Source organism: Pseudorasbora parva, chromosome 17 (genome assembly GCF_024679245.1).
Source record: "Pseudorasbora parva isolate DD20220531a chromosome 17, ASM2467924v1, whole genome shotgun sequence".
Taxonomy (NCBI): Eukaryota; Metazoa; Chordata; class Actinopteri; order Cypriniformes; family Gobionidae; genus Pseudorasbora; species Pseudorasbora parva.
This window is the reverse complement of record NC_090188.1, coordinates 12,485,541-12,506,048: the sequence shown is the minus strand read 5'-3', so window position 1 is coordinate 12,506,048 and position 20,508 is coordinate 12,485,541. Positions and strand designations below refer to the sequence as shown.

At 38.1% G+C, this 20,508-nt stretch overlaps 1 protein-coding gene across 2 annotated transcripts; it reads left to right on the top strand.

The window, feature by feature from the left end:
• Positions 1-50: 50 nt before the first annotated feature.
• dnaaf9 (dynein axonemal assembly factor 9) lies at positions 51-20,349 on the top strand. 2 transcript variants are annotated; one of them, XM_067422509.1, is made up of 37 exons: positions 51-204; positions 1,523-1,602; positions 1,734-1,859; positions 1,982-2,106; positions 3,644-3,740; positions 3,833-3,939; positions 4,127-4,204; positions 4,304-4,405; positions 4,767-4,822; positions 4,922-5,057; positions 5,173-5,254; positions 5,360-5,396; positions 5,473-5,557; positions 6,255-6,331; positions 6,692-6,736; positions 6,878-6,923; positions 7,023-7,131; positions 9,658-9,728; positions 9,836-9,886; positions 9,987-10,077; positions 10,182-10,285; positions 10,438-10,584; positions 10,703-10,788; positions 10,933-11,025; positions 11,342-11,462; positions 11,574-11,662; positions 11,947-12,084; positions 12,256-12,381; positions 12,555-12,592; positions 13,035-13,170; positions 13,249-13,335; positions 13,423-13,529; positions 14,100-14,174; positions 15,008-15,183; positions 15,437-15,502; positions 15,601-15,694; positions 17,042-20,349. In XM_067422509.1, the coding sequence occupies exons 1-37, from the start codon at positions 155-157 to the stop codon at positions 17,146-17,148; spliced, it is 3,441 nt and encodes a 1,146-aa protein (XP_067278610.1). In that variant the 5' UTR covers positions 51-154; the 3' UTR covers positions 17,149-20,349. The 2 variants fall into 2 exon arrangements, with proteins under 2 accessions (XP_067278610.1, XP_067278609.1); XM_067422508.1 differs by having other exon boundaries at positions 10,924-11,025.
• The last annotated feature ends 159 nt before the right edge of the window (positions 20,350-20,508 follow it).

The window sequence follows — 20,508 nt, the reverse complement described above, 5'->3', positions numbered from 1 at the left end:
ACAACTCCCCCCTCCTCCTTGAAGAAATGGTATGCGCGGTTTCTATGCGCTCAAGTCTGTTGTTCTCTTTCCTAGTAGTGGCTCATATTCTTACTATGGAGACTAAAAGCAATATAAAGTGACGGATCTCCTTTCTAAATATCAAACAACGAACATGGCTGCTCTAAGGAAAAACAAATCTCCTGTAATGACCGCTGCCGTAAGGTAATTATTGTTTCCGTCGTTTATTTTCGTGCCGGTTATATTTTATTTAAAAAAATGACGGTTGCTGAGGCTCACAGGCCAACCGTCGGCGCGCGCCTCATCCACTGTAAAAATAAGGCTTAAGTATAGTAAGGTGCTAAAATGACCTGTTATTCAATAAAAATGTAATTAGCTAGAAGTAAATAACTTGTCAAGCGCCCCCGCACACCCCTCAGTGTGAAATCATTATTCTCGCTTGATTTTTGTGATCCCCTCCCCTAAAAGACACTTCATCCGTTTCCAAGATGGTGATAGCCATGGTGATAGCACAAGAAGATTGTAAACATCCGTTTGCCTGGGTTTTGGTTAAATATGACCCTAAAGATGTGGATTTTGCTATGTCTTTATCAAACGTAAAATCAATCCTTTTTTCATTCGGCCATTAACTTGCACGATAAATTCAGTATAACCGTGGATATTTGAAATCATTGACGAAATATCTATTTTCCCTTCAATATTACGTGTCTCTAAATCCATTTTTTCTGCACGTTTTTTCTAAAAATACATATATATATTTCTTATTGATAGTAACGTTATACAGTTGTAGTTAACTTAGTGCATAAGCTTTGCTTTATGCTCATGTCATGGCCAGTGATGAATATGATGGATTTGGGGGTGGACCATCTTCTTTATTCTTACCTAACGTTACATTCTCAGATATAAAGGTCTTTCTGTTTTAAAGAAAATATTTGCCCCTGACATTCTTAAAACCTTACTTACATATTAAGGAGTAATTTGCCCAAATATGAAAATTGTGTCATTATTCACAATAGTTCATCCAAACTCCTACATGTTTATAGTGACCACCCAGTGACTCCTTTCACAAGCCAATTGCAAATGTTTTCATGGAAGTTTAATATTGTAAACATAATCTACAAATAATTAAATATTCATGGCCTGTATAATCTGTGTTCCCTTAGTAATGGATAGTGCTTGTTTTGTGGATTCTTAGGCAGGCCATGGCAAATTAGGCCAGTTAGAAACAATAAACTATAATGATCCTTTATGTATTATACATGTATACATATTAAAAACAGATACTTTTTCTGTGTCCATTTTGGTGCACAAATTTAGTCCTCGTATGGAAAAGAGCTGCATAAAGGTTTGGACAGACATGAGGGTGAATAAATATGATAGCATTTTGTTTTTGTGAACTATTTTTCTGCGTGAGTCCTATAAGGAATTCGTCCTTTGTATTTCTAGTAATGCAGTATTATATTGTTTTGTTATTTCTTGAACCATGTTCTGTCATGTTCTGTAATGCAATGCTGTTTTGCAGCTGTTCCCGCTTACGGCAGGTCCAGGCTCTGCTTAGGGATGATGTTAATACAGCTCCAGATGGCATCCTTTGCTCCCTAGGTAAGTTAATTAATCAATATCACCTGTGCTTTTTCACTCATAAAGTCTTTACTCCAAAGAGACAGGCGGAGATGACTTGCTCCAGTGAACCACCTGTAAGTAATATGCTGTGTTTGTGTTTGATTTTTCAGGTATTGACAGCCGCTACAATGAAGGATGTAGCGAGCTGGCCAGCTACCTTTTCTGTGGCTTGTATAAACACAGCCATTTTGACATGGAGCAGATCCCAGAGGACTTCCCTGAGGAGGTGTTGGATGGTACAGCAACCTCTCATCCATTCACATTCACCAGTTTGCTATTTAATTGCAGTCAGTCATTCTTGGTAGGAATTATCATATTTGTTGAGCAAATCTTGTATTGTATGATTGCTTTTTCCTAGATGTGATCATTCTTATTAAGACCGAGTGTGTCCATCTGTACTGCAACCCAGTGAATTATGGGTACTTGCTTCCCTATGTATCTCACTGGAGGAATCTGCACCTCCATTGTCTGACTGAGACAGAGGTAATGATCTACTCAACAGCACTGCTTTTCATCCACATCTCTACTATGGATGCACCAATTTTTTTTCATGTTGTGGTAGATATTAAAAATGGTAGACTATTTTGTCTGAAGAAATTAAATAGAAAAATAACACACACTCACATGCCTATTTAAAAGATAAGTTGTGAGATTGGCTAGAGATTACATTTAAAGGATTACTTCACTTTACAATAAAAATTATCCCATGATTTACTCACCCACAAGCCATCTTAGGTCTATATGACGAGTTTTGATCTAAAAAAATGCATCCATCCATCATAAATATACTTCACAGGGAATTAATAAAGGAGTCTTCCATATTCAACTTATTAAAAAAGGGTAACTGACACGACGTATGGCGTCAGACGTAGCGTAAGCGCTTTGAACCGCTAGAAGCATTACACTTTCTTCGTAAATTTAATACGAAAGGTAGTCTGGCGAAGGCTAGATATTTTACTTTATAAAGTTTTATATATGTATCATTTTCTTACAAAAACCCACTGCTTCACTTCAGATGGCCTTTATTAACCCCCTGTAGTTGTGTGGAGTACTATTTTGATGGCTGGATGCACTTTATTTGAGCTTCAAACTCGTGGGCCATGTTCACTGCCATTATAAAGCTTGGAAGCATCAGTATATTTATTAATATGACTCTAATTGTGTTCATCAGAAGGGAAAAAAAATGTCATATACACCTAAGATGGCTTGAGGGTGAGTAAATCATGGGGTAATTTTCATTTTAAAGTCAACTAATACTTTTAACAGTTATTAAGGTGGGCGTACTCTGTGCGAATTCGTACACTCGGGAGGTCGTGAGATATTTCACGCGCTACGAGGCAGTTAACTTGATAATCGCATCAACGCAGCTGGTACACGGCACGACTGTATTGCACGGTGAGCCGGCTGCAATCACACAAACTTTTGTTCTAAACACAGAGACCGGGGGCTATCTGCTGCTATAGCTTCAGATTGAAGATTGAACAATGAACAGCAGCCATTCCTTTCAACAAAAACAACCAGAGAGAGAGAGAGAGGTTGTAGGCTGGTTGCAGCCACGGAGCTATAGCCTAATAATACTCATAGATCTAGCCTATGTGACGTGGTTGTGCATGATTTGGCAATAGGGGACAGCCATACACTGGTGAAAATCAGGCTGAATCCCTAATTTTTTTTAATGTGTTTACAAATTATCGCACGGTCAGGAGGTGCTTGTCTCGTAATTCCTCTCACATGCTGCGAGCCGCTACCATAGGAGCAACGATGTCCACGCAGTTTTTCCAGAGAGATAAAAAAATATCTGTGAGCTCTTACAACAGCAAAAATCGCAGGCTTTACTCCCGGCTTAAGTGTTCTTAAATATTAACTTTAAGTGGGAAAGACATCTAATTGTAAATATAGGGGGAAATTAGCATTTAAATAATTTTTATATCCAATGTTGATGCACTCATATTCGTTCACTGACTGTTCCTTTATCGCAAATCTTCTATTTGGTTTTCTCTCCGCATTTTCTATCTCTTAGTATGAGGATGAAGAGGTTGCAGAGGAATTTAAGATATCAAGTTTTGTGTCCATGGTTCAAGACTGCCATTGTATTGGAATACCATACAGTTCAAATGGTAATCATGTGATACCCTGATGTAGGTATTGAAAAAGTATTGTATGTTATTGTTTGCCCATCATATTCACAGTTGATTCATATTTTCCATAGACTATGTTCAGAAGTTTGACATGTTCATGTTGGAGAAATGGCCCATCATTCAAGCATTTGCCTTGGAAGGAATCGGGGCTGGAATGTTTTTCACCATGAAATATAAGGTCTTGTTTTTATACTAAAACTTATACTTGACTTATGGATAATGTATACATTGTATAATATATAACAGTTGTAAATTGTATAATATGATTGATACAAGGGTAAAGGCATAATAACTTTTATTAGTTTTATTTATATAGTTTTATTTTATATTTTCTTCTGCAAAACTGTTTGTCTTGCATCTTACAGCTCACAGATGTAAGTCAGAGACTCTGGCAAATATACAGCAGATTGGACCCAGTCGCTCTGGACTGGCTTCTCAATGAGGTAAAACACTTGCATACTTTGAAGCATGATTGTTTACCTTTCACATGTCCATGCACGCTTTCTTTCTTATTCATCAATGGGTGTGAAATTCTCTCACAGGACCTTCAGCTGTTCGAAAGACAGTGGAGCTGTCTGTTCTCCAGTATGGAAATTGAGAGTGCACTGTCCATGCAGGAGCTGTCAGAGGCCCAAGTTGCAGAGGTTCTATGATAGTATCTCTATTATAAAATTTAAAGTAAAAATTAAATAAAAGTTGGTTTATTTATATTCAGATGAATTCAACTAAAACATTGTTAAAACAATAGTAAAATTGATATTTCGGCATTGTAGTTTCCACACATTTATGCAAACTCAAATTTAGGGCCCCTGTCTGGTATTGAAGCCGCCTTAAATTGTCCTGGTGGATTAAAACATAAATTCCAAATTACATCAAATCACCTCCTACAGTTTTTTTTCTTTCTTTCATTATATCCGTATCATGTTGGCTGTAACAGTCACTGAAAATAATGTGTTGCATATGATTCATTGTGTGACGCCTAATCCCATTTTCTGTGTCTTTCAGCCTTTCAGAACATATTATTCACATGGTCTCATTTCCAGCAATATCACAGACAAGAGGTATTACCATATGATACAGTAGCTCTTATTTCTAAGACATCCTGGTGAAATGATTTCTTTATAAGGCGTATGATGAATTTTAAATTTTTTCTACTCCAGTAAAAGCAGGCAGCCGTTTGTTTTGTTTGGGAGTCACTCTACTAAGGAAGATCTGGAGAACTACTGTTTCACCTTTCCTTCTGAAGGCCACCATGTCCGCAACACTAGCCCTGCTGGGGGTGTTGCCAAACACATGGTGAGAGAGCGCCACACAGCGGCATCATGACTCAGATCTTAATTTACATGAAAACCTTTCCTTCCTTTTATGTATTTTATACATACAACAATTGGATATCTTATGTCTCTCACAGCTGCTGCAATGTGTGGCTCCTAAAGGTCCACTAGCCTGCGCTCGAACCTATTTCTTTGGAAACACACATGTCCCATACTTGGGTATGTGTACCTTATTTAAATGTAAATTAATGCAAATTATTTCAATTGAATAATTTTCAATTTCCCTGCACTGTGTGATGTTCACTGTTTTCTTTAATTGAACAGGAAATGACAACACCCAGCAGAAGGGCTCAGATCTTCAGTAAGTACTCCATCTGTGTTCTGTACTGTGTTTTGATGATTGGATTGGTACTAAATTTCGACCTGTTGTGTTACAGGCTGCTTTCACATATCTACTCAGCTGCGGTTCAGTCTGTACTGGCAGGAATCAAATGTTTCTCTATCAATTCCAGTGCTAGTAAGGTAAAATTACACCAGCAAAACTGTGATAAACATCAATGCTGGATTTACATTAAAAGTAAATTATATACCAATAAAATAAAAAGGCAACATAAGATAGGAGAACAATCTTTTAATGTGGTTTCAAGTTCAGAAATAGCCTTCTGATAACTATAACCCTATTGCTTTAAATACTCCAAAGATGCGGTCGCATTGTTCATTGTCAAGTGTAGCGATGCATGAAGCACGACTCACACAGTCATTTTTTTTGTACTTTACCCCTACAAAGTCAGCATGTGTAAATTGTTCTTTTCCTCACAAGAAATTCCACATTGCATAGATTCCTATTAAGATCACTGAACAGCAGTAAATGTGATTGCACATTTATTAAGACAGTAAGTGGAGTCCATGCTGCAACTGTAACGCTAATGACACAGGAATGATATTGTTGAAATATTGCTAGAACTACTTTCAGAGAGAATCCAGCTAATAAAGATAACTACATTAACACCCAATCAAATTTCCTCCTACTTTCAAGCACATGCAGTAGTTATGTTCACAGGACATAACTAAAATGCAAGTTGTTTTCTGTTTTGCGTTATAGTTTTCATTCTTGGTGTGAATGAGCCTTTATCACAGTGATATTATGATGCCATCATTATGGTTGTATAAATATTGCTCAGGTTATTATATTAAATAATGTACACATATTTTTTTAAAGGCAAAGGATGTAGCTGAACAAACGTTTCAGCTGGCCTTGGACAATTTTGGGTTGATTCAGTACAGGGGAGCACTCAGGTATGCAACACACACATAAATCACAATCTGTGGCTGTAAAAAGGCCCAGAAGAAATCTTTTTAGCAGCGAATTCTATGCCTGGATTTAAGCGTTGTTTCATTTGTTAAACAGAGCGAAGAGTGCTAATTTCTTATCCGTAGGTGAAATATGATCAAATTATCCAACATTTGATTAAAAACACAAGGGGAACACGAGACTGTGTAGATCTGATGTTAAATTTGCTTCACTTCCTCTGGGGTTCTGATCATTCAGATTTCTTGTGGGCTTTAGCTATAAGACATTGGTTTCTAAAAGTTGTAGATTTTGTATGAGAATCATTTTCTGCTTGCATTTTGAACTGAAAATATTCTTTTATTTAGGTCCAAAGCTGTGTTTAGCATACAGGCTGTCAATAATGAGGGAACGTGAGTTTCTATACACAAACACACACAGCTATTACTTTCACATGTTACACTATATTATACACTTTCCATTTTTTGTTTTTTAACTGGTTTATTTTATATTTCATAACTGATATAAAACACACACTATCTTTGTTTAAACAGAATCATTCCCCTTAGTGATGAGGACAGTCGCTTTCTGGTAAAAACTGTGAGTAAAAACCTTTCCAGCCCAGCTGCAGCTTTTCACTGTACGGCTGACTACATTTTTTCATTGCACAGCTGACATAAATGACTGACTTCTCCACAGGCATCCATGATGGTGTATGATATTCCAGATCTCCAGTGTGGAGAAAACCTGGGATCAATAGTTTTCTCTGAGTCTTTTCTAGAGTCCAGCGTTTACATTCAGCAGAGAGGTAAGAATCCATTTTGTGACCGTATTCAGTTAAACACCCTGTGCTGAAAATCAAGTTTTTCGTTTTCTTTATGTCTATGCAGTGTTTTTAATATGCTTTGAGACAAACTATGTGCAATTTCATCAGTCAACACTAGGGATGTAAATTTACGCATTCCCATGATCGATCTCCCTTTAAATGAACAATCAATTGATTAATCTTTAGCCTTAATACTGCAATATGCACCTACAACAGTGGCTTATAGCTAACAGCATGACAGGTGTGCAAATGCTGCTCATGTTCCTCACAAAATGAATGAAAATAAATCAGGGGTGTAATGATATATCACGATATAAAAATATGATGATATGTATTGTTGATGGAAACGATATGATTGGCGATATAGAGTTGTTTTATACTAACTTGCTGTAGTAGGCTTATTTATAAGGCATATTTAACCCAAACACAAATTAACAAATGTAGGCTACCACAAATGTAAACTGTCATCATGTACTTACTCACCATCGTGTCGTTTTTAACTTCCAAACACAAATGAAGATATTCTTTATGAAACCTGAGGAATTTATGTCCATCCATTTTTAAAGTCCATTCATCTCAAACTTAAAAGATGCAAAGAATGTCATAAAGACGTGTAAAATTAACTAATCAAGTGTCTTATCCAAACATTCTTTAGTCTTCTGAAGAGACACAATGGCTTTATGTGATAAATATATTTAACATGACGCACATACTGTAGTAAACATGGACGTTCAAGTTCAAGTAGTAGGATTGTAATATGAGTTGATGTGATTTGATCATTTATTTAAATCACTTAAACTATAACTTTAAATACAATGTGTCACCAACTAAGATCTGTTATTCAATATCTGTTATTCAGAATTTTGTGCACGCACTCTTCCTGGAACAACCCGCTGAACATGGCAAATAAACCCAATGAATTCACAACGAGTTATTACAATAGTCTTCTCATTAATGTTATGTAATTTGACAGTAACAATCATGGTTATTATTAATTGTGTGTTTGCTTTTTGAGCTGGGCGCGCTGAAGCACTAAATGAATACGGTAGACTGAAGCTCTTTGCTAGCGCGTTATTTAACTCCGATATATCGGATATATACAAAATAAACATAATGTTACAAATTTTATCTGCACAAAATTACACAAATGCACATTGAACTGAGTTACATGCTCTTCAGAAAACATGCCTTATATTGTGCACACACTCTTCCTGGAGCAACGCGATGAAACAGCCAACTAAACCCATCTCATTCACACAGTTTTATTAAAATATTGCTCTAATGTTATGTAATATGACAGTTCCATAGTCATTATTAGTTGTGCATTACTTTTTGAGCTGGATTCATTGAAGCTGATGATGATCACCGGTGTACTTTACTACCACATCAATTTCTTAAACAAATGCATATATAAGATCATTTATATAAGATAAATCTGATTTAGATAGGCCTATACAAAATACTTGCATTTGAACAAAATAAAAGGCTGCGAATGCACATGCACTCTTTATAGTCATGATGAAGGTGTAACTCCAGCTCGCTCGCTTAATTTTTCCACCTGTGTTTCGGTGAACGATAAGTTTAATCTATTAAATGTATTATCGACAATTAATTGATCAACGATTAATCGTTAACATCCCTAGTCAACACCATTGCTGAGTATTTTATCCTTAAAATTTCAGTTTACCAAACACATTCTCAAAAACAGTTTGAAACTGCCCCTGCCCTCAAACATGGAACTATTTGTGTCAACGTGCCGGCTTTAGCATAATGAACTATGGTGCGAAGCAGGGAGTTTGAAGAGAAGCCAAAAATCGGGTACATTCAGCAATAAAGCGGGTGAATTATAAATATGATGTGTATTACGATGTTATGATGAACTATAAGTTGTTCAAAGATTTCTAAGAATGCTGATTTTAGAAGGCAGCTGTCTGACTCTGAGATGGCAAATGGGAACATGGTTTGTGAAACATTAGTAACACATTATTAGCTCTTTGATAACGTAGTCAAGCAAATGGCTGATCATATCAATTACCATTATGTGTCAGATGTAGAGAGCAATACATAAAATGCATTGCCATTCTGATACATCAATTTGTAGACGAGCCTGTATAATTCGCTCTTACAAATTTTCTTCTGAATGAGTTTCTAATTCAAACATATATAACTGAATTAATCCAGTATTTATACTTACCATTGTGCAACATTTACTACAATAAAACTGACCGAGTGGATCAGGTATTCTCAGCTGGTGTGATTGAGTGGAGGCAGGAGCCGATGACTAATTTGCATATTAATGGAACCGTGTGGCGTATGCTAAGTGAAGCAAGAGTTACATTCAAACTATTTTAAGGCATGATGAAAAGAATTTCCCTGGAAAAAAACATTTAAATTGTATTAAATTGTAATTTTGGGGATCAAAGAAGGGATAAAATCATTGACTATATGAGGACTTTAAGTGCTGAAAAACACTGGACATGTGACTGTAAGGCATCTCTTCTCCTGCAGATGGCGCTCTTTCCTCTGACAGCTGTTTTACTGTGCTCACCTCCTCGGTTCCTCGCTATGTCTGCTGGCTGGTATAGTGCACTCATTTTCTCTCCCTACATGTGCAGAGCTTTTAGCTGTACCATTATGAATGATATTTTTGATTGAATGCTAATTAATTGACTTCGGTGTGTTATAGGTAGATGAGGCTGATGTGCGAATGTCTGAACAGGCTCAGCATCTGCTTAAGGTGAAGTTTCACAATGCATTGGTTTGTATGAACCTGAAGCTCCTCACTCATGCTTTACTAACTCCTTTATATGCTTTAATACCTGTCTGTGTAAAAATAGAAAGAGGATGGTACGTGTTTGGGCATTCCTCTTACAGTGAGAGACTCTGCCTACATGTTCTCCAATAGTCTGCTTTCGACACCTGAGGAAGGTCAGATTTCACCTCTTTGTAGGATTCACATTGTAGGATCATAGATTCATGTAGTCCTTTTGAATAGGCATTAATGCTTTTGTTATGCTGTTATTGTCTTGTAGGAAAGCTGGTATTTTTCTCTGAGGGTATCCTCTTTGTACATCCACATCATGGCTCCATCACACTTTCTATGAGTCACATCAACACAATTAAATTATATGATGGGGTAAGTAATGTTCTCATTCATGATATACTATATGGTGTTCAAATTTGATAAAATACTGTAAAAACAAACATTTCACTTTTGAACAATATGCATATATTAGTAGTTATATGTTTGTATATACTAAATGTATGTAATGTTTTTTTTCTGCACAGGGCTGTCTGTCTGATATTTCAGTGCTGTTCATAGAGTATCATACCTCTCTCCTTCGACACCTTCCATTCCCTTTACACAGCACTGAGCTCTCTCTGGCAATCGCTTTGCTTCCCAGAACCAAAAGCTACAAAAGCTTCTATTCAAAGGTGCTCACACATGTGCTCACACACTTATACCTTTGCAGGTGGAACATTTAGATTTCCAGCGTTCTGGCGAGTTCTTTTATTTTGTTTAGTTGTAAATGAGTTATGATATGATTTGCAGGTCCTGCCAGCTTGGAATAAGTCAGACTCTGGACTAAGAGTGCAGCACGTCCTCAATGATCAGCTGAGCCCTGAGCACAAGAGCATGTGAGATAACACTTCATTCTGCATCAGCTCAGCCAACAGCATGGGACCTGATTTGTTAAGATTTTATTTTGTGCTTGAGCCCTGAGGTATCATGATGTAGCATATGATGGTATCTCATGACGTGTTTCCTCTCAGGTACTTCAGGCTGTTTAAGCTTCATGAAACACATTCTCCAGCGGCAAACAGCCACAGAGCTGTTCTGAAGACTGCTTATCCACAGCTGCCAGAACAGGACAGGTAACACACACACACACGTACACACAGACCTTGTGCTATCCAGGGAAGATGTGGCAAAATGTCAATCTCTTTCTTGTAAGTTCAAAAGTTCAGATTAACAAGCTATGACTATGACCAGTGACCAGACATTTTGCTTGGTTTTTGTCTTTGTCAATATGGTCCAAAAAAAGTATAACACCACTATTGAAAATATATTATTAAAATATATTATATCATCATCAACTTACATTTCAAAATGTCTTATTTTTTTATTGATTTGCATTAAGTTTGTTGCTTTGCTTATGCACGCTGATGTGTTTTAAATACTTCTGTTCAGGTTTCTACAGCATTTTGCCATCAGCAGTAGCGTGGGTGAAGAGTCTGTTTGTAGCGACCACTTATCTACTGTGTTTTCAGACACCGTGCCTGAAAGCACCACACTTGGATCCAACAAAAAGGTGAAAAAGCATGCATATACACAGAACACAGTCATACATAATCTATGATATGTCATGCTGGAGGAAACAGAGCATATGAATAATAATAGATAAATGTGTTTGTGTGTGTAGGTGGTCCTCACTATAATTTCAGGCTTGCCGGGCAGTCATAAAGAGAATCTGAGTGATTTCTTGACGGAAGTGAATCAAAATAGCACCAGGTGAGAGAACAATCAAGATGCCATGAACTGTCAATATAACTATAATGTTTTCACATTTAAAATTGGATGTGGGAGATTCCTAGTGAGCGATATTTCAGACTTTAATGTGTTTCACTTTACAACCATTGGAAGATGATTAAAAACCAAACTGTAATTTGTCCTTTGTGTTCTGCAGCACTCTTCAAGTAGACTTTGACTTTCTGAGTTCACAGATTTTAGATCATGGTGCACAAATTACTATCTTTATATTTATACTCCTAAACTGAGTACTATTTGATTGACAGGTGGGAGGTGTTTTGCCCTTCTCTGGAGGGCTCTGAGGAATTCAGTGCATCACACCTTCAGCGGTTCCTGAGCAGTCTTCTGGCCAAGCAGAGGGACACCGATCTGAACTCATCCAGAGTTCTGCTGCTTATACCAGGGTAAGACAAACATGAATGTGGCTCAGAATCTTGTGTGGTGCACATTGAGGATCACATCTATTTAAGCCACTCACTATATTTTGAGACACAATAAAAAAAATGTATGAACTGATCATTGTTTTTATGACATGCATATTTTTCCTGACATGAGTTTGTGCTTATGTGTTATAGGTACACTGACGTTCTGGATGTAATCCAAGCAATCACAGCTCATCCAGACCCACAAGTTCACAGCCAAGTGACGGTGGGGGCAGTCTCGGCCTGTGTCAACCCACTCACGTCCTTCATCAAACACAGGCAAGAGTATTTCCACATGGCATTTATCACCTACTTTTCCAGACGAACACTTGTAATTCAGATGTAAATGCTGTAATACGAATTATATGTCATTATGCAATTATAATATAAGTCCTGTTAATACGCTGTAATTTTACCTTGTTTGATGTTGTATCTGAAACTGCTCTGCACAGGCTTCTCTTCCCCAAACTCCTGGAACAGTGCAGTCAGGGTGAGTTTCTCTCAATAGGATGAGAGTATGTGTGGATGTTGCAGAACCGATTGTTTCTGGTGTGGGGTCATATCATGTATAATCAATTTTTTTGTTGTTGGATAGAATGTTCTTTGTGCTATGAAGCAAATTACAATGATACTGGGCACATTTACCGATTAGCAATGCATAAGTGGTGTTCAGCCACTTTCAATGTCTCCATATCCCTCTGAAGAAACCTATAGTTATAAACAAGCTTTATTTTTAACAACGTCCCTAATCATTTTTAACTGATATGAACAATATCAATCAAATTGTACCGAGTCTATGAAGACAGTGAGCCTTTAATTAAAGAGTAGCTTTATTCAACCTTAGCACTTTGGGGGAATTGCCCCTGTTATAAGTGCACTTTAAAGGATTTAGATAAAACATCGAAATTATACCTTATGAGTTTCTCTTATAGGCGTTGTCAGCAGTGTTGTCTTCACGGGTTTGACGACTGAGCAGAAGCACCCGCTTTTCAAACACATGCAGCAGCTGATCCGTGCAGCCAACCCCAGAATTGCATTTATCTTAGCAGAAAAAGGGGTGGTTAGAAGGTTTGTACATTGATAATTCCTCTGACATATATTCTCATTTAAATGTCATGGTAATTATGGATTTTTTTTGTATTGTAGGACTGAAGATATAAGTCTTATTCTGGATGACAGCAGTTTCTCACAGTCTCATATGATCAATGCACGATACCTTCTCTATCCTGGCTGGTAATTGTCTCATTCTCTCCTCTTAGTATATGTGTGTAGATACAGGTGAATTTTAACTATGCTGCACTGTACTGTGTATTGCTTCAGGTGGGAGGGCAGGTTTGTGTCTGGAAGTGGATCTTTGTCTATGTCTCAACATCGTATTGAATTCAGTCGTCCATTAGAGAGAGCATTATTTCTGCAGCGGTGCAAAGGTAAGCATCTTTTTGTGTGTGTATTTATCATCATCAATAAGACATCATGACATGACTCGTTTATTGTAGTTTATTGTGGTCTATAATAGTATAGAAATAATACTAAGATAACACTGGTGCCGAGAAGAATAACACAAAATAAGTGGAATTAGGGAAGTGTCAACAGTTTAATTGCAAATGTAACTACAGAAATTAATTACAGATGTAATTACAAGCAGGTATTTTTTTAAATGCAGGTACATTGTTAAAACATGTATGTACACAATAAGTGCATTGTATGAAATTATTAATTTAATAAGGCCACCTAATATAAAGTGGGTCCAAAATTACTTTTTTATGACATTAAATGCTTCTAATTTAACATGCTAATGATTGAGTTCGTTTTAAATTTTTCAAATAATCGTGATAAGGCAGTTATGTAAGAATTGTGAAAGACCTACTCAATAATAGAAATTGAAAAGGGTTTAATTATAAAGGGAGCGCTATATATGTTAAGAATCTGTGCAATCATTTGCTAAAAATGGAAGTAAAAACAACCGACTTCCTCTCTGTCACGGTTTCTTTTCTCAGCTCTGAAGTCCTCTCTCAGACCTAGCCCTTTCACAGGAAACATCTATCACATCAGTGGGAAAGTGCTGTTCTCTGGTAGGGCAGTCCGTTTTCATCATCTCCTGCTATTTTTGGGGAAGCATAATGTAACAGTCAAGAATCAATTAAGTTTGTTTAAAAATGTATATTGTTTGATTCCAGGATTTCTCTTGCTCTGGTTTTGTCTGTGTAGTTAATGTATGATTTTTCTATGAGAAGTAGTAGGCAGGGGGCCTGTGGGGTAACGCCACACGGTAGGACTCTCACCTCTGAATCCTCAAAGTGATGTGGCCTGCACACATTTATTCTCACTCTTTTTTTCTCAGCCGTTTCTTCCTGTGGTCACATCACATTTTTTGGAGGGTTTTTTTGTCCTCTGTTCCTTTGAAACTGTGGTGTAGTTGCATGGAGAGAGTGGGCAGATTGACAGAATGGAGAGAGCTGAGTGATTTAATAGTGCCTGAGTTACAGCACGCTAGGTAGTTTAGTTCATTTAGGACCTGTACGGTCCGAACACCATCTGTGATGCCTACTTATCCCCATTAATCATCTGTGTTTTGTTATGGAAATCTTGAATATTTGTTTGGTCCCTACGTTCGGTTTGGTGTGTGATTTTTGTTTTTAGATCCCTGTAAGTTTTTGTAACATTTTCTTAACATTCAGTGCATTGTGTTCAGTTGTTTTCAAGTTTGACTCCTTGCTTGTTTGTATAGTGCAGCGTTGTAGTCCACACTGCAGAGGAGTGATTGATGGGATGGATGGCTGTTGGCACGCCATGCTAGACATAGCTCTGTCTGATGACATGTTTGATATATTAGTGTGCAGCATGTTGGACTCAGTGTGTGTGTATGTGTGTGTCTGACTGCATGTGGTGTCTGTTTTCACTGTAGACAATGACAGACAGATGGAGGTAAACTGTAACTCTATCAGTGGGAATGTGACCGTTGCCCCCGATCAGGGGACTCACCATGGCCCACGGACAACAAACAACTGTTATCTAATGTTTCACGGAGTGGGGCTCACCCAGGAGGGGCTGAAAGACTGGCTCCGGCATTGTGCCAAACAGGTAAATTCTCATAGGTTGGACCAGGTGGCATCCGCAGAGTTCTTTCATATTTTCTGCCCTAATTTTGTGTGAGGTTATTGGTTAAACAGTAAAATGTTTGCTAATAGATGAAAGCATTATCATATAACTCCAAATATTTAATAAAAACACATTTTATGAATTATAAGCGTTCTAATTTGAAGAGAGATGGAGATTTTTATGCAATCATGTGAGGGTTAAGGCCTGAAAATGTCTTTGTGTTTGTGTTTCACAGAAAGTGCCAAAGAAAATCAAGAAAAATCAGAGGACGCTCACCCCACAGGAGATCAAATACATTCATGTGAGTATACACACACTTGCACTTGCACTCCTTTGTACGTCACCAAAGCAGAAGCTAATTTGGCAGTATAAATACTTATGTACTCATTTTGTGTCTAGGTGAAAAGACACCTGGATCCTCTCCCTCCTGGTTATTTCTACAACGGTCATCACTTTGTCAGTTTCTTTGGAGAAAAACAAAACTTCCATCCTCGTATCTTTTAATTCTAGTTACTTGTTAACCAGGCATGGTGGGGAAATGTTCTTGGTTACTCTACCGTACAAAAGTTTGGGGATTTAATATTTAATATTTTTATTCAGCAAGGATGCATTTAATTGGTCAAAATATAGACATTTATAATGTTTCAAAAGATTTCCATTTCCAGTAAATGATGTTGCAACTTTTGAACTTTCTATGCATCATCAAATAATGATAAGAAATAAGAAGTAATCTGCATATTAAAATAGAATCATGTGACACTGAAGAATGGAGTAATGTAAGGATATTTCACAATATTACTGTTGTATTGTAGCCTGACAAGCCAGACCCACATTGACAGGACTCAATCCGAGGGGCGGGATCAACGGTTGTCTTTCAAACTCCCTCTACACGCCGTGCACTCAATTGGATATCGCTACAACTAACCAGAGCAACGAAGGTGAAGAAGAGCTCGTTGACAGATTAAACTTTCAACGTATCCGGTCAGCAAAACTCAGAACACATCTTCCCTTCTTAAGAATGACTTCAGTGCCGTTCTTTATTTTCTCAGAGAAAAGCTTAACTCCAAGTCTTCCAGAGTCACGGTCAAAGCTGATTCGAAAGACCGCCGTTCGCCAGTTTCTGTGTTTACTAGAAGCACACGCACGCGCAACTCGGCCATCATTATATTAAGCCCTGCCCACCGACTCTATACACGATGTGATTGGCCTGACAAGAGTTTGGCGTTTACAGCTCAGAAGTGAATTGAGAGTTGCTAGACGACATTCGCGGCAAATTTGATTTGCTGCCGCTAGGGTGCGTCTATATTTCTATGCTAGTTGTATTGTATTGTTTTGATCAAATAAATGCAGCCCTGGTGAATGGTGACAAAATAAGTAAAAAAAAAAAAAATCTTACCGCCCTCATGCATCTTGACAAAAAGAAGACTAAATGTTTAATCGGAATGAGATCTGAGAAACCAGCGCATTTGAACAGCTAAGTTTTCATTTTAAGTGCATTATTGTGAATGCATTTATACTGACTGAAGCCCAAAGTATACTTCACTTTTTACACGTACGCAAGGATCAGCGTACAGTGCGCGTGTGTAATTCTTTTGCAGTATTTACATGGGTTGCAACTCGTTGCAAGATACGGCTCAAAACTGCGCATGCGTCGGACGCCTGCGTACAAGTCAAAAGAAGTATACTTTGGACTTGAGACATCAGTTAAAATCAGAGCTGTAATCGACAGCATTAACACTAATATTGAGAATATGGAATATTACTGTTTGACAGAACTGATGTGTTTGTGTGATACTGTGTGTTGACATCACATGTTGATTCCTTACATGTATGTATTCAGTGATGGATCAGTTCATTGATGAATACGTGCACGACGCCAATAAAGAGATTGAGCGTTTCAACAGAGAGGTGGATCTGCAGCCACACGCTGACCTCTTCGACCCATAATCCCCTCATCTGACAAATTCACTTTCCGGGGAGAGGGAGGAGGGTCACTTTACAATCACTAACGTCCACTATCCAATTACCTGCACAAAACCGTCCATTTCCCATGTTAGAATGAGGGATTTGCTGTTAAGGGATGGGAAGGATTTAGCTCACAGCCAGGGAGAAATATCACAGCCTAATGAGAGATCCTTTGCCCAGCATACCATGACTGTAAATAATACTAGCACCCTGAGAAAGCTGAAACGCTGTTGTGTAAAACAGCAGTGATAAAGCCTGTGTAAAGGGCTCACAGATGTGTCAAAACAATCCAGTTAAGAATTTTCTGTATTACCAAGTGAAAGTTAAACAGACATTAGAGGCTCATATATAAAGATTTCCAGATCGTTACGCTCTTTGCAACGTGCATGCTGTAGTGGTGAAGCTCCCTGCAGTGAAGGTTGCCCTACTGTAATTCCAGTGCCTAGCAGACGTATTGAGCTGAATCATAATGAAGTTTGTCAGTGAGGCTGAAGGTGATCAAACAGAAGGCTCATTTCCAGCCGTGTGCATCTGGAAAGGCAGGTGCACTGCACCTGCCCTCAGTCAGCCTCTGCCAATCTATTGACTCCTGCTGTGAGGATCAGGGCCGGGGATCTCTCATGTGCTGCAGTTCTCTTTTCAGCCATTCTGAAGTGATTAACTAACACAGCAGTGCTTTTTGGTGCCCGTTTTGGGTGGGTTAGGGTATCCGGATGATGGAGTTATTATTAGGAGTTCTAATGTGTTCTTAAACAGATGGATTATTTGATGTTGGGTTTGTGTGTAGCACCAGGAATTGGTTTGGTGTGTTAAACTTATGCTTGCCGAGTGTGCGTTTGTACAAAGGCATGGCGGATGCAGAATTATTGTGCATTTATCACCCCTGTACTGAAGTAGATCTGTACCGTTCAGTATTACGGTCATATTTTAGCTATATACCGGGGTGTGTGTCATTCTATGCATGTTTACTTAGACTAATCACACACAGCAGGAGAGCAGCAGTGTCTTTTACATGTGTATACACACATTTGACCTTTTGTCTGCCTTAAAAGTAAATATTTTTTAAAAGATTACGGCACCATTAAAAGTGCAGAGAGATGCACTTCCAAAGATGCTTGGACACTGCTGGTCTCTTCTGTGCTGCAATATACTGTACCGGTGTTAATACACTACATGATTTCACCAAGCCATATTCACTTTTTGGTCGGAGTTACTGTGGAGATTTAAAAGCTACATAGTGTTAACGTTGCTATGAGCATTTTTAGTGTTCCTTTTGAGATTTATAATATAGTAACTTTGCCTTTTATGTCTCTTGACACTTCTGTACCTTGTCAGTATGCAAGTGCAGTTTTACTCAAGGCCGCCCTGTTGTGAACAAACTCTGAAAGGACGTTGCTGAGATGTAGGTCCGCGCTAAACCGACAAGCAAAGAGAATCCGACTACTCGCTAATAGGTGACAGAGCCTCAGAGGTAAGCAGTCACTTCACGGGTGCTGAAACCCAATCACCGATGTGCCGCGCACACACACACGCTCATTTAGCTCGTGGTGTTGCCATTAGTCGGGTTCTACACAGCAGCTGTCCTTAAAGGGTACAGGGCTACGAAACACTTATATAACGTGTGGTTTCAAAGTAGCGGCCATTTTTAGCACATACTATCCGCATGTGTTAAGATGTCTTATCAAGTTCTATTTATGCTAACAGAAATGCCTTTCACCAAACTGGATCAACCAAGAAAGAAATTGCTAGATTTCGATCTATTTTTCATATTGGAAAAAACTTGATTTATCTTCGCAAATTCTATTTTTCTAATGCTGTGAAATCAATTAAATTGGAGCCAGATGATAGTATGCCTCAGGCGAAGCAGATTCTCTCCCGTGACAGATACTTGGCTGCTGCCGCAGAGTCTTGGCAGAGAGCAGGGGCATCCCCGGGCAGAGCCAAGCCCCAGTGTTGGTGAAAGGATATGAAGAGTTGTTTGTCTATGTTAGTGTAAAGGGCCAGCAAGGGGTCTGCCGAGTAACAGAAAGGCACTGGAGGGCCACCGTGTAAAACTCAAGACGGAAAATGGTCTTAAACTTTGGCATTTGTCTTAGATGAACACTGTGAATCTGGCTCTTGCTCCTCACACAGATGACTCTAGTGAGGCCCTCCAGAGGCAGTTCCTGGTATTATGTGCTTGAACCCCCTTTGGCCCACACAGCTGTGCTCGTCCAGCTGAAGTTAGAGGAATAAAACAGAGTTTGGTGGAAAGATTTTTGACATTAATATGTCACGGATAATCTTAAATTAGTGGCTTCAATGCTATTTAGAAAGGAGGGTTGGATTTGTCTTTTTTGTTTTGATTTGCTTAACATAAACCGGCCTGGGTTTTCCAAAAGGTCAACTTTTAAAGAGAAGCACTTTTTTTTTTAGTATAAAGGTTACCTTTGGTGGCAATCTATTATTAATTGTTATTCAGACTTTCAATGGTCACTGAAGGCTTGTTCCTTACCAAATCTTTTTATCTTGTCCTTAAATCTGATCATTGTTTTAATAACAACCAGAAGCTGGTCATTCAGAAAGCACATGTCTCAGTTCTCAGGTATCTAGTAGAGTTGGTAACACCAGCATAGAAGTTTTATTTCAAACGTCTATCACAACCGGCCTACATTTGGTGCATTATTTTGTGGATGACATGCTGTGCTTCGAGCAACAGTAAAATAGGACAAGCTAAAGGGCTAAATAATTTCCAGTTGCTGCTGGCTGGCTGGGGACAAGCCTGAAAATTGAAATGGCTAAAAATAGGTATTATTAGCTAAAAGTTATTTGCACAAAGCTAAACATGCACCCAAAAGGTCTTGAGCTGGCGTTATGGGGAAACACTGGACCTTTTTGACTCGGAGGAAAAATGTGGAACTCAAATAGATTCACCAGTCTTTACCTCAGTTTCAGAATATCCAGTTCATGAGATTTTCTTAAATGAACAATATTTCAGATGGTTCTACTTGAATAGTGCCAAAAGTTCTTAAATAACTTTTTTGTTTTGTTTAAAGGGGTTAAACAAAAGTTTGTGAAATCAAAATTTGAGTGTTGTTTGCACAAAGCTACTGTAACTCGTGTTTTCTCCTGTGACTGATGCTTTTTTTCTAATATATATGGTGTATTTATGACAAAATAACACATTAAAATATTTATAAACTACTTCCGTTGATGGGTTATTTGTACTGTCATTCATAGTGGTCTATTCAGCGAAACATGCTGGCAACAAACGTCTTTAGACAAAAGCAGCCTGGAAGAGAAGTGTGTTTGTGTGTGTAAGGTTATCAGCTCAGCAGTGGATTTGTCACATGGTGATAACAT